The sequence below is a fragment of the Phoca vitulina genome, unplaced genomic scaffold, assembly GCF_004348235.1.
Source record: "Phoca vitulina isolate PV1807 unplaced genomic scaffold, GSC_HSeal_1.0 scaffold17, whole genome shotgun sequence".
Taxonomy (NCBI): domain Eukaryota; kingdom Metazoa; phylum Chordata; class Mammalia; order Carnivora; family Phocidae; genus Phoca; species Phoca vitulina.
This window is the reverse complement of record NW_022589720.1, coordinates 30402130-30416465: the sequence shown is the minus strand read 5'-3', so window position 1 is coordinate 30416465 and position 14336 is coordinate 30402130. Positions and strand designations below refer to the sequence as shown.

The window sequence follows — 14336 nt, the reverse complement described above, 5'->3', positions numbered from 1 at the left end:
TGCCAAGCAAGGAGCCCGATATGGGACTCAATTCTAGGACCCTGGGATCACGACCTGAGCTGAACGTAGACATTTAACCGACTGAGCCACCGAGGCGTCCCTTTTATTTTAATTCTTGATATATCATTTCCTGTAAGGTTATCAATATCTAGAATTATTTGCTCTTTATGAAGTAATCTTTTTTATAAATTTCACTTTTCCCTTCCTCCATGACCAGAATTCTTGATTCCCTTGAAATATAAAAGCTGGTCATTTTGAGTATAGTGGTATTAGTTCATTGCTTATTATGCTTTCATTTTCTGGCTTCCACATTTAATTAATTTACTTATCTTCATTGGTAGAAAGCAGATTGAGTGGTGGATTTTGCTTGGAAAGCAGGATTAATGTAACATTATAGCACTGGATCTAAGTTTTGATAAGTAATCCTTTGAGATCATTTAAGAATTGAGTTTAATTGTAATTAAATTAATTTTAAGTTACCACTTAAATTATAATTTAATGTTATAATAAAGGATCTGTAAAATTCAGAGTTTTATTAATGTAATATGAGTCTGTATCTTCATTTTGTCTCATCCTTGTTGAAAGTAGGTAAGATAAATTATAATAAATAAGTTTGTATTGGAAAGTGAATCATTAAGTTCATTTCATGAGTAAAACCTTTAATATTTTATCTATGGATAATCTATAACAAAGTATTTCTATTTGTCAACTCTTAAAAAATACTATCTTTCATTTTAGGCAAATACAATTCTTCCTCATTCACATAGCCATCATTTACACTGCCTACCAACCCTAATGAATATGGCTGCATCTTTTGATATCCCCAAGGAAAAGAGACTGTAAGTATCAGAGCTCTAGCAAAGACTGTGCCTGGTATATTTAATACCCATTTTGATGACCTTCTCTTCTTTTTAAAATTGTGTGTGTGTGTGTGTGTGTGTGTGTGTGTGTAGATTATGCTTGGAAATTCTTTTTTTTTTTTTTGGAAATTCTTTTGGGATGCCTTACAGAGGAGAGGAAAATTGATAGTATTATTTAATATAGGCTACAGAGTATTATAGCTTAGAAAAATCAAGTTTTTCTAGCATTTTTCTGGACAAGGACATAAACTTTCTACCACATCATTAAAAATGTTGTTTGAGAATTTTTTGGACTATTTTATGTTTTGAGTAGCAACTCAGGCTTTTTAATGTCTAAACTATTTCAAGTTAATAAAGCACAAAGTAGCAATGTATTCTTTTGTATGTGTGATTAAAAATTTTAGAATTTAGTAACCCATACTATAGGCATTGAAGTAAGCTAACCTCTTAAATCTGAAGGAGATATTGCAAACAGAATTTATAAACAAAGGAATGGTAATACAGCTGTAGCTCTGCTGGAATTTCAGTACTAATAATAAAATGTAATTTACAAGGTAAAGATGGAGAAGCTTGATTGGAAAACCCTAATAGGAATCTTTTTCATTTGGTTAAGATTATGTCTAAGCCAGGGGTGTTTTTTTCCTTTCCTTCCTTCCTTTTTTTTTTTTTCTTTTTTTAATTCTAACTATTATGATCAAAGAAATCTATATTTGGACTTCTTTTTGGTAATATTAGTGAAATATAGTTCATTAGCTATTCAGAACTGTGAATTTTTATTGACAGGTATACATTTCTTAAAAGTTTAGTTAGCTTTATTAATTCAGAAGTACACATATGGGCCTCACTGTAAGTAAATAATATGCTATTAATTCTAACTCTGCCATTAAATATACTATTATTTAATAGAATGAAGTTGTATTCGAAACGAAGAGTTACTAGGGATTATCTCAGTTCTAACTCTAGGCTTCCATTAGTAATGATAGCTTTCAGCCTTTTTTTTTTTTTTTAAAGTTCATTTATTTAAGCAACCTATCTCTGTATTCAGTGTGCGGCTCAGACTGACAACCCTGAGATCAAGAGCTGCATGCCCTACTGACTAAGCCAGCCAGGTCCCCTTTCAGTTTTTATTTTAGTAGTTTCATGATGGAAAAATGGATTTCCCAAAGCCTGGTAGACCTAACCTCTCTGGGTCAGATTATGGCCATGAATTCCAGGGTTCATCAAGAATTCAAATTTACCTTCAAAATTTCAGCAATAATAATCTTATAATGGTTTTTTGGTTTTGTTTTTTTAGCTCGGCAAGCTCTCTTTACTTTCAGTACTTGCCAATATGAGAGCATCTCAAGGTTTTAAAATTTTAAATCTGATTTGTTTTTACCAGAAGTTCTGGAGTTGAGACTTGATTGCTACCAGATTGTTGAAAACTGTGCTTTTATGGACCACAAACAAGGAATTAAAACTAAGTTTTAAAAGGATACCATTAACAGTTGCAGATCAATGGGGGAAAATAGAGACTGTACAAATTGATACTGGAATCAGTTATCCACATGGTGGGGGGGGGGAATGAAATATGCCAGCCTTATATCATAAACAAAAATCGGTTTCAGCTGGTTTAAGGATTTAAATGTGAAAAGCAAGTTTTTAAACTTCTATAAGAAAATAGAGAAAACTTGGTTTCTGACTTTCTGGGAGTTCTTAAAACCAGTATACAAAAAGTGCCCACCACCACAGAAGACAAGATTAGTAAATACATATTTAGTTGGGTCTACATAATTAGTGTTTCTTCATACAAATCAGCAGTGTTCTTGATTTTTTTTCCTTTGTGGTTCCAAATTTGATTAAATAATTTACTTTTTAGTAACAATCTCTAGCCTTGAATTTATATATTTTACTGGAGTAATTTACCAAAGTGATCTCTTTAAAATTATGCTAGCTTTGCTACAGAATTAATTCAATTTTTTTTAATTAGGCGAGCCAGTGCAGCCTTGAATTGTTTAAAACGCTTCCATGAAATGAAGAAACGAGGACCTAAACCTTACAGCCTTCATTTAGATCACATTATTCAGAAAGCAATTGCAACCCACCAGAAACGGGATCAGTATCTCCGAGTTCAGAAAGATATATTTGTTCTTAAGGTACTGACATGAAACGTCGCAATTTTTAACTTAGTTTCCTAATTTTTAACTGATGGATTTTAATATGCATCTACATGTTTGAGTTAGCAGTTTTATTCATGCTTATGGATTTTCAGATGGCTTTCTAGTTTTATAATGACTAGGCAGTTTAGAGCTATGTTTTTATAACTTGTTAAAGTTAAAAAGCCTTGCTAATTCATCCTTAAATGAAAAATCTTTCTTTGTATTTTTAAAATTTGAACTTAGTTTTCTGAATGTGAAGATAATTTGCCTTAATTTTCCTTATTACTTTCTGATGATTTTAGGATACAGAGGAAGCTCTTTTAATGAACCTTAGAGATAGCCAAGTCCTTCAACATAAAGAGAATCTTGAATGGAATTGGAATCTTATAGGGACCATTCTTAAGGTATGACAAGATACTTCTTGGTTATGGCTTCATTTTATTATTCATTGTAATTCATCATAATTATATTTTGGGAATTGATAAATACATATATGATATAACATATTATGTTTTTCTAGTGGCCAAACGTAAATCTAAGAAACTATAAAGATGAACAGTTGCACAGGTACGTAACAACTGTTTTGCATTTAAATTGAAAGAACTTAGATTTGAATTATATTATGCCTAATACCTGTGAGAAGTAATAATTGGTATTTTAAAGATACATACATACATTTTAATAGTTAGTATTCAGTAGGTACATGTATACATTTTTGTGTATACTCTTACAACCTAAAAGCATCCGCTAATTCTTTTCCTAGTTATTTATATTCTGGTTTTAGTTTGGAACAAATGAAGTACTTCAGAAAAAAGTTTCTCAAATTGGGGTAATGTCAACCATGTTGTAATCTTAGCCCTAAGGTATGAGGATGACATAAGGACATAGTGTTTCCCTCCCAAAATGATGGCCATTTTTACTATTCTACTTCTACTTGCATTTACATCTGACTTTGGAGGGTTAGCCGTTTTTCCTCCTCTTTACATTTCCCTTAACCAAGTTGATGTTCTCCATACCTTTCATAAAACATACTAATAATGTTCATGGCGTACACAGTACTTCAAGCTACTGTGTAGTTCTCTATTACCCCAGTGCATTTTTCCTCATCCTGAGTTTAGACTAATCCACTACCAGTACTGATCTCATTCAGTAAAAGGGCCTTCATGTTTCTGAAAAATTTTATGTCCTTAACATTTTTATTTGGTTGTATTCATCTACTCATGGTATTTAACTTAATATCTGTATTAAGTTTATACGGAACATATATAAACTTAAACTGGAATAAAGAAGCATAGCATCAACTTTTCATACTGCTTGAAAACAGAGATGAAGTCTCATTCAACTTTGTTTTTCCACATCCTGGAATTGGCAGCATTATTGGATTGGATTGTAGTGCATGAAATTAAACTGAACTAAGTTAAATGGAAGCTTAGCCCATAATGTTGAAAGCTATAACATTGAAATAGAAATTGTGTTCATTACTCATGAATTCAGTTGCCTAAATTTTACCTGCAGCTTTTGTGCTTGGCTTTTTGCCTAATTGTGAAAAACGGACAGAATTGTAGTATGATTTATTTTGCTTACAATTATCCAGTATAGGATTATTGTATAGAGTCATGGGACAAAGATTATCACAAAATACAGTAAAAGAAAATTTATGTTCAGGTGTCTTCGTATTTATCCAAACTTAATTCTGGCTATGTTGTATATCTGCATTTTTCCAGCTAGTATCTTTGTTCTCTACTATTTCTTTCAGGCATCTCACCATAAAGTTCTTATTTCACAAGCTATTCTTGACAATTAAGGTGTTTTATTGATTTTTGGTATTTTGTTGTTTTTGCATGCGTGTGTGTGTGTGTGTAATGTACCAGATGTGTTTATTCCTTGCCATTTACTCCAATGGCTTAAATCCAAAACATTCAAAACCATATTATATATCTTAAGCTATGGTTAAGATTTTAAAGTAATTTTGATTTCTTACTTTGTTGCTAATTTTATTTTGCTCTTAGGTTTGTACGAAGACTACTTTACTTTTACAAGCCCAGCAGTAAATTATATGCCAACCTGGATCTGGATTTTGCCAAGTCCAAGCAGCTCACAGTTGTGGGTTGCCAATTTACAGAATTTCTTCTTGAGTCCGAAGAGGTAATAAGCACTTTGAATATTTTCCAGAGCAAATGTTTCTCATTGAACTTGCCCCCGTCCTTTTATTTCTGAGTCTGCATAGTTGTATTTAGAAACATAGGGAGTGAGCCCAGACCTAGATTTGAATCCTAACTCTTGTCACTAGCTAGTTATGTGACTTTGGACAACGTATGTGCCTTATAGAAGACCTGGTTTTCTCTTTGTAAAATGGAAGATAATATAATCTTTATGCAGCATTGTGTTGAATGAGATTTAAAAGAACATACTCAGTGATTGGTATCTGTTATTAGTAACTTCATCATTATCATTACGTTTTTTGGATTTGATTAAAGTTAATTTTCTAATTATAGTCACTAAGTGCTTTTCCAGTAATATTACAGTGTATTTGCTTTTAGGATGGGCAAGGATACTTAGAAGATCTAGTAAAAGATATTGTTCAATGGCTCAATGCCTCATCTGGCATGAAACCTGAAAGAAGTCTTCAAAATAATGGTTTATTGACTACCCTTAGTCAACACTACTTTTTATTTATTGGAACACTTTCTTGCCACCCTCATGGAGTCAAAATGCTGGAAAAATGCAGCGTATTTCAATGGTAAGTATCCCTAGGTTGTCTCAGTATATTCCTGAACTTTATTTTTAATGTAGTCTGAAATGGTATGCTTTTTATTCTGTGTACATGTATTTGGTAAATTTTATTAAAATACAAAAAAATTAGTTATCTTGATGGCTTTGTGACTCTTTTTTATGTGATATTTGTCACTAAATGCTTTCTTTCAGAAATGCTTGTTTATATTTTCATCCTTTTTGTTTCTTTTTTCTTTTTTTTCTTTTTAGTCTCCTTAATCTCTGTTCCTTGAAAAACCAAGATCACTTACTGAAACTGACCGTTTCTAGCTTGGACTACAGCAGAGATGGATTGGCGAGAGTCATCCTTTCCAAAATCCTTACAGCAGCCACTGATGTGAGTATAACATCAACAAAACTATATTTTTTATAGCCAGTTAGTTCAATACTTCATAAAATTTTGCCAAGCAAAGTTAATTATTAATTCTAAGAATATGGGATGGAATTTGAGTTTACTCTAAAACAGTAGTTCTTCCATGGGGCGCCTGGTGGTTCAGTTGGTTAAGCGTCTGCCTTCGGCTCAGGTCATGATCCCAGGGTCCTGGGATCAAACCTGCATCAGGCTCCCTGCTCAGCGGGAGGCCTGCTTCTCCCTCTCCCTCTGCTGCTCCCCCTGCCTGTGCTCTCCTGCTCTCTCTCTCTGTCAAATAAAATCTTTAAAAAAAATAAAAATAAAAGTAGTTCCTCCAAGGAACTGTATACAGTACCCATATCTTTCTATGAAGGGGAAGAAGCAGCTAGATTGAAACAGAAATATTTACTAGTACTAAGAAAATGTATCAGGGGCTAGACCCACAATTCCAATTTTTCTGCCATTTTCAAGTAGCAAAACTGTCCCCCAAAAAAGTCCAAATAGGCTATCCATGAAGTTTGGGGTTTTTTTGTTTGTTTTTATATTTTCCTTTATCTTTGTAGGCCTGCAGGCTGTATGCAACAAAACATTTAAGAGTATTATTGAGAGCTAATGTTGAATTCTTCAATAATTGGGGAATTGAATTACTAGTGACCCAGCTACATGATAAAAACAAAACTATTTCTTCTGAAGCTCTTGATATTCTTGATGAAGCATGTGAAGATAAGGTGAAGGTTTATTATTTTATAATAAAATACTTAGACATGAATTTTTATTTAAGTATTTTAATTATTAAATTAATTTTAATTATTAAAGTACTCAATTTTAATAGAAAATTATGTGAAATTATAATGTACTTAATACAGATGTTTTGGAAACAGAATTTACTATCATTTTGCAATTGTTAATTTGCCTAATAATTACCTTTTTTAGGCCAATCTTCATGCTCTTATTCAGATGAAGCCAGCTTTATCCCACCTTGGAGACAAGGGTTTGCTTCTCCTCCTGAGGTAAATGTTAAGTAAATTTTTCTTATAGGTATGTTTTTTATTGTGTTCTCTTTAGCAGTGTGTTTTAAAGTTGGATTCAAATCCAAATAGGAAACACTTTAAAGAGTTTAGCATTAACTTCTGAAAGAGGTCTATTTTGGAATCTTAGATATCCTTTAATACTGAAACTCATTGTTTTCCTTAATGTTGTTTCATTGTTTTTCATTGTTTTCCTTAATGTTTCCTTTACATTTCTGTGTGTCCTTATGATTTTCATGACATTTTCTTTACTGTGATTGGATTCATGTGTTTTTGCAAGATTATGAAAATTTATTTGTATTTGAAATTACAGTAAATAATAGTTGACCTTTTACTCTCAGGAAGAAGCTATTCCTAAAGTCTTTAAGCTCTTTAAACATAGTATTGCTTAAGATAGTTTAACTCCTTAAACAGTTGTGGTCAGACTCTGTGTTAAACTATTGTTTGTTTTAATTTACAGATTTCTTTCCATTCCAAAAGGATTTTCCTATCTGAATGAAAGGGGTTATGTAGCAAAACAATTGGAAAAATGGCACAAGGTAACTTTCTGTTGAGTAAGCTTCAGTTTATGTTTTTATCTTAGGAAATAGATCTATGAATTTAGAGGATTTTTTATATTGGTGTCTTGAAGCTAAAGAGGTCAAATATTTAAACATTCATATGAAGTCAAGTCTTAAATTCTATGTAATTATTTGTGTTTATATTTATCCATTTTTTAAACCACATTATTTTAGAGCAAACTATTGATTTTGTGTATATTCTATTGAAATTTTGCTTTCAGTTTAATTGATGCAATCTACTGGTATAATTTATTAACCCTATTTACTGTCATTTTTTTTATTCTTATTCTTGGGTCCCTTATGATAGCCCTTTTAAGCTGTAACTAAAACAATTTTCCTAAATGAAGGAAGATTGTAAAACAACTGTACCAAGCAGATAAAATATTTTAAACTTTATTTTTAGGATGCTTCTTGACATAAACCTGAGAACAAACTTCTTGTTATTAGTTAACTTCCTAGCTTTTCTTTAGTTGGTCATCACTGTGATTTTATTTTGTTTGAAGCATTATAAATTGTCAAAGCATCTTAGAAACCCATGGGTAATCAATTCTAATGTAAATAATTTTTGGGTTCTTCATCATTTCAATCATGATATTGTCTATACTGAACCATATTTCACAAGAAATTCTCACCTTTTAAAAATACTGTAACTATAAAACATACTTTAGGCAGTGTCTGGGTGGCTCAGTTGGTTAACGTCTGCCTTCAGCTCAGGTCATGATCCTAGGGTCCTGGTATTGAGCCCCACGTCCGGCTCCCTGCTCAATGGGGAGCCTGCTGCTCCCCCTGTTTGCGCTTGCTCTCTCTCTCTCTGTCAAATAAATAAAATCTTTAAAAACAAAAACATAATTTAGGCATGAAGTCTTTCAATAATTAATGAATTGGAGACTTGAAATAAGATGTAATAGTTTTATTTCATAAATAGAAGTTACTTAAACAAATTACCATAGTAAAATCGGTCACCTTATTATACAAATTATAGTATTAGGAAGTTGCTTAGCATATCTGGTACAGTACTTTCACATAGTAGGTACAAAATGTAACTACTATAACAAAGGCATGTGCAGTGTATAAAGAAACACAAAGGAAGGGTTAATGATTCTGCCTTAGGGATTAGAATTAGCAAAAGAAATGTTAGGTGTGATCAGGAAAGGATATGATATTTGAAATAGTCTTGAGGAGTAAGTAAATAAGTTGGAAGAAGAGTATTCAAGGCTGAGGGTGCAGAATAATAAATCTGTATAGATTATTGGAACTTCAGACTTGTGAAGAAAGCTATATTCCAGTGTAGTTGGGGCTAGGATAAGTGAGGAGTGGCAAGATGAGGCTAGAACGGTAAGTTAGAACTAGATTATAGAAGGTGTTATAAACCACATTATGTCATTAAGGGATTTCAATTTTATCGGAAGTGGGGGAATTATAGGTGTTCAAAGACTAGTCATAATCAGAGCTGTGCTTTAGAAACATGACAGGTCAGAGTGTAGGAATGGATATTTGATCACCAAAGGTAAAGCCTAGGAATATTGAGACCAGTTAAGAAGCAAGAATTGATAAGAATGTGAACTTCAGTGGTGCTGAGATTGGATAGGCAGGGACACATTTTCTGGGCATCTTTGAAATAAGATGGACAGGAGGTGTGGACAGATTGGATATAATGAGTGAAGAGTCCATCTTGACTCTTAAAGTTTCTGATCTCATTGAGTATGCAGTGGATCACCATGAAGAGATTGTGATTACAGGGGCGCCTGGGTGGCTCAGTTGGTTAAGCATCTGCCTTCTGTTCGGGTCGTGATCCTGGGGTCCTGGGATTGAGGCCCAGGTCGGGCTCCCTGCTCAGTGGGGAGTCTGCTTCTCCTCTCCCTTTGCCCCTCCCCCAACTGATGTTCATTCACGGGTGCTCACTCTATCTCAAATAAATAAATTTTTAAAAATCTTAAAAAAAGAGATTGTGATTATAAAAAGTGGTTTGCAGGATGAGCTTAATGAGTTTTGAATATGTTGAATTGTATTGCTCTGTGGGATGACCAAGTGATGGTATCCAGAAAATACTTGGAATTGTGGATCTGGAGCTCAGATATGTGCTGAAGATCGCAGTTTGGGAGTCCTCAGTATATAGTAGTAGCTGAAACCTGAAATGAGTGAGATCACCAGGGAAGATATAAGGAACAAAAAAAGAGAGAAAACTGGAAATTCCTCCCTATAGAACATTCTGGTTTAATGAGGGGAATAGAAGGACAAAGACACTGAGAAAATTGCCAGAGAGAATGGTGTCACTAAAGGATGCTTCAGGAAGGAGAGGCCAGTGATATATATTTGTTAAAGAGGTCACATAAAATGAACAATAGAAAATAAACTGTTGAATTTGACAGTTTGGTCATTGGTGAATTTTGCTAGAGCATTTTCAGTAGAAAGTTACAAACAGATGCTGAATTGTAGTTACAGTTAGTTAGGCAGTAAATGGAAGGTGTAAAAAAAATAAAGACAACATAGTCCTCTCTCTCGAATTAGAGAGAAGGAGAAAGGGAAGAGAACTAACTTACTGATTGTCTACCATTTCAAGTCTTACTTCATTGAATCCTCAGGGAAACCCTGTGAAATATATTCTGTTATTTCTATTTTGTGAATGAAAATTTTGAGGCTAAGGAGAGTAAGCTTTATCCTAGAGGAGTAATTTATCCTAGGTCACAGAGCTTAAAAATAACAGAGCAGGGGTGCTTTTTGATTCCAAAGCCCCATGCTCACTGTATTCAGTTTCCTCCCACTAGCTTATGGCATGCCAGCATGAACTGAGACTGTCTCTGTTTCAAGGTAATAAAACATCCAGGCCAGTAGAATATTAAAAATTCTCACGCATTCAGTTTAAAACTTCACCTGAGCACCCAGGCCTGATATAGACATAGAAACACTACAGTGGAGGGAGGATTCGGTTAATCTCATCACGCTCTGTGCTCATCTCCTCTCCATTTACTAGCTGCCTGCCGGTTTAGGGCTTCTTTAGCTTTGGAGCAGGAAGAGGAAGAGGCATGGGGGCCAAGAACAGACTTACTCAGTTGGTACAGTTGTTATCTGGGCTATTTAGCTTTGAGTGTGGCAGATTTCAAATGTTAATTCTTCTACTTGAGGGTTACTTTCATGAGTTTCTCAAAGACCTCGCCACTGTGGATCTCTTATTTTCAGTTCCTTTGACTAGGGCAGCAGGTCCTCTGCCTGCCTACTTATATTGCCTCCTAGGTAGGCAGAGGGAGGTAGAGGTCCACCCCTCAGTTGGGGTTTTCTTACCCCTCCAGATTGGTCCTTTTGGGCAGAATCCTCAAGATAACCCACATTAGAAACTCAGTGCATTTCACAGCTATAAACCATACCCCTGACCTTTGGCTAGTGTTTTCCAAATGAATGCCCCTGGTCAAAAGATTAACCACAGGAATATAACTACTCCTGTATAAAGCTCAGAATATCTGCCTTTTTTGCACTAAGATTTTCATATAGAGAGGAGAGTTTGGTAGTAGTGTAGTGGTAATAGTAGCAGTAGTAATAATTATGGTACACTGATAATATTAAAACCTCATATTACCATTACAAAGTAAATGTGGAACCTAAAGGAAAAAAGGAAAAGTACGTTTTTAGAGGCTTTAAGTAGGGAGTTAAGGTAACTAACCAAATTCAAGTTGTCTAAAATGGTTTTGAATGAAAAATGTCTCCCTGTGCCCTTAATCTGTCTTTTCTGAAGGTAATATCTGTAATAGTTTATTTGTGAGCATTCAGAGATGTTCTATCCATCTGTATGTACATACTCTTTTTTTTTTTTTTTTAAGATTTTATTTATTTATTTGACACAGAGAGAGACAGCGAGAGAGGGAACACAAGTAGGGGGAGTGGGAGAGGGAGAAGCAGGCTTCCTGCTGAGCAGGGAGCCCAATGGGGGGCTGGATCCCAGGACCCTGGGATCGTGACCTGAGCTGAAGGCAGACACTTAACGACTGAGTCCCCTATATGTACATACTCTTTATTTAAAAATACAAATGAGTTCTATTTTCAAGTGTAGATAAGAATAAGTTTTTCATTTAGCAGTATATCTGAGGGATCTTTTCAGAGCTATACATTTAAATCTAACTTGTTCTTTTTGATGGCTGCATAGTACATTATGTGAATGTACCTTAATTTTTATAACCACTCCTGTATTTACATTGTTTCCAACTTTTTTTGTTTAGTAAACAGTGTTTGCTGGATATTCTTCCATATGTCTTTGCATGCTTGTACATATATTTCTATAGAATAAATTTCTAAAAGTGTAGTTGTTGAGCCAGAAAGTATGAGAAGTAACGGGACGCCTGGGTGGTTCAGTCGTTAAGTGTCTGCCTTCGGCTCAGGTCATGGTCCCAGAGTCCTGGGATCGAGCTCCACATCGGGCTCCCTGCTCCGCAGGAAGCCTGCTTCTCCCTCTCCCACTCCCCCGCTTATGTTCCCTCTCTCGCTGTGTCTCTCTCTGTCAAATAAATAAATAAAATCTTTAAAAAAAAAAAGTATGTGAAGTAACATTTTTGATACATACTGCCAAATTGCTTTCCAAAGAGGTTCTACCAATTCCTTCTAAACAGTTTAAAGTGGAGATCTTTTAGCATTTACCCCAAAGATAGAAATGTAGTGATCTGAAGGGGCACCTGCACCCCAATGTTTATAGCAGCAATGTCCACAATAGCCAAACTATGGAAAGCGCCCAGATGTCCATCGACAGATGAATGGATAAAGAAGATGTGGTGTACACACACACACACACACACACACACACACACACATGAATATTACACAGCCATCAAAAAACGAAATCTTGCCATTTGCAATGATGTGGATGGAATTAGAGGGTATTATGGTAAGCGAAATAAGTCAATCAGAGAAAAGACAATTATCATATGATGTCACTGATATGTGAAATTTAAGGAATAAAACAGAGGATCATAAGGGAAGGGAGGAAAAAATAAAACAAGATGAAACCAGAGAGGGAGACAAACCGTAAGAGACTCTTAATCATAGGAACCGAACTGAGGGTTGCTGGAGGGGAAGTGGGTGGAGGGGTGGGGTAACTGGGTGATGGGCGTTAAGGAGGGCATGTGATATAATGAGCACTGGGTAGTATATAAGACTGATGAATCACAGGCCTGTACCTCTGAAACCAATAATACGTTGTATGTTAATTAATTGAATTTAAATTAAAAAATGTTAAAAAATAAAGTGGAGATGTTTTGCCATGAAGATGGCAGTATGACTGACTGACTTTCAGTTTAAAGAATTTAGCTAAAGTTTTTCAAGTTTTAGTTGGAAACATTTTTTACATTTGAGGTGATTCAAATCAGTGGGGAAAGAGATACTATTTTTCCCAGAAGGTGCTAAAATGATACAATTCATTTAATTTTCCTTTTTAAATTTCTAGTGAATATGTTTATGGTTTAATATTAAGAGGCTAGTTTTTCATATTTAATGGGGAAAGGGATTTAAATAAGATGAAAAACAAAACTTACTTATATGGACTCTAAAATAATAATTGAAAATGGGGATAAGAGTATAAGCAGGAAGCTTTTGGGTATGATAGAGCATTTGCATTCATAATACCTTGTTCTACCATTTTTAAAAATGTTTTAAATTTTCTGTACAGATGTTCATTTTTCTCATATTTATGCTTTTAAGATTTGGTAGGTACCTAATATGTTATGAATTTAATGAACAATATGATACTGTAAACAATTAAAACAGTATTATCTTCCAGGAATATAATTCAAAATATGTTGACTTGATTGAGGAACAACTTAATGAAGCACTTACTACTTATCGAAAGCCAATTGATGGTGATAACTATGTTCGTCGGAGTAACCAAAGGTACAGTCTAGTTAATGGAATAATTTATTAACTTGTCCTCTAATATAAAATTCAAAACCAGTTCATAATCTTTATTTTTTGAAATTTTCTGAGTACTTGGAAATTTTATTCCCTTCACTGACATAAGAAAAAAATCTTAAAGCATATCATTGACTGCTCAAGAATTCCAGTGGCACTCATAACATGCTGAATACCCTTACTAATATAATTTATATACCTTCCATGCTTTTACCCTAGTCTGTTTTTCTGGTCTCAACTCTCTTACTATTACTCACTACTTTGAGGCCAGCTAAACTGTTACTTTCTAGAGAAATCCTCACGCTTTTCCACTTTCATATTTTTATGTATGCCGAGAGATTACATCTTTACCTAGTACTTTATTAGTAGTCCTTGTTTTAATTAGCATATTGTAAATGAGGCAATAGGTATATCAATCATCTTTATTATACTAGATTACAGCGTCCTCATGTCTACCTGCCTGTACACCTCTATGGACAACTGGTACACCACAAAACAGGCTGTCATTTGTTGGAAGTACAGGTAAAAACATAATTAACTTGTTTTAAATAACTACAATTATAGAAAAAAATCTCAATATTGCTAAAGTATTACCTTTGCAAAAACTACTCAAAAGCCTTAAAGTTAGCAGCATAATTGCTTTTAAAGCCCTCTATCTTATAACTGACTTAGGCATTCTTTGTTCATAATCCTGATAGATCACTGGTTTGCATGCCTTTCCCTGACTTATGTGTCAACTT

At 34.1% G+C, this 14336-nt stretch overlaps 1 protein-coding gene across 4 annotated transcripts in view; it reads left to right on the top strand.

The window, feature by feature from the left end:
- The window catches only part of RICTOR (RPTOR independent companion of MTOR complex 2), a 123806-nt gene that overhangs the window by 85406 nt on the left and 24064 nt on the right, over positions 1-14336 (top strand). For all 4 annotated transcript variants that reach the window (XM_032415165.1, XM_032415164.1, XM_032415166.1 and 1 more), the window contains 12 exons: positions 739-839; positions 2830-2995; positions 3301-3402; positions 3519-3565; positions 5008-5143; positions 5539-5738; positions 5981-6107; positions 6686-6850; positions 7056-7132; positions 7611-7689; positions 13469-13578; positions 14031-14118. In XM_032415165.1, coding sequence (XP_032271056.1) covers positions 739-839; positions 2830-2995; positions 3301-3402; positions 3519-3565; positions 5008-5143; positions 5539-5738; positions 5981-6107; positions 6686-6850; positions 7056-7132; positions 7611-7689; positions 13469-13578; positions 14031-14118 — 1398 coding nt within the window. The remainder of the gene's footprint in view (positions 1-738; positions 840-2829; positions 2996-3300; positions 3403-3518; positions 3566-5007; positions 5144-5538; positions 5739-5980; positions 6108-6685; positions 6851-7055; positions 7133-7610; positions 7690-13468; positions 13579-14030; positions 14119-14336) is intronic.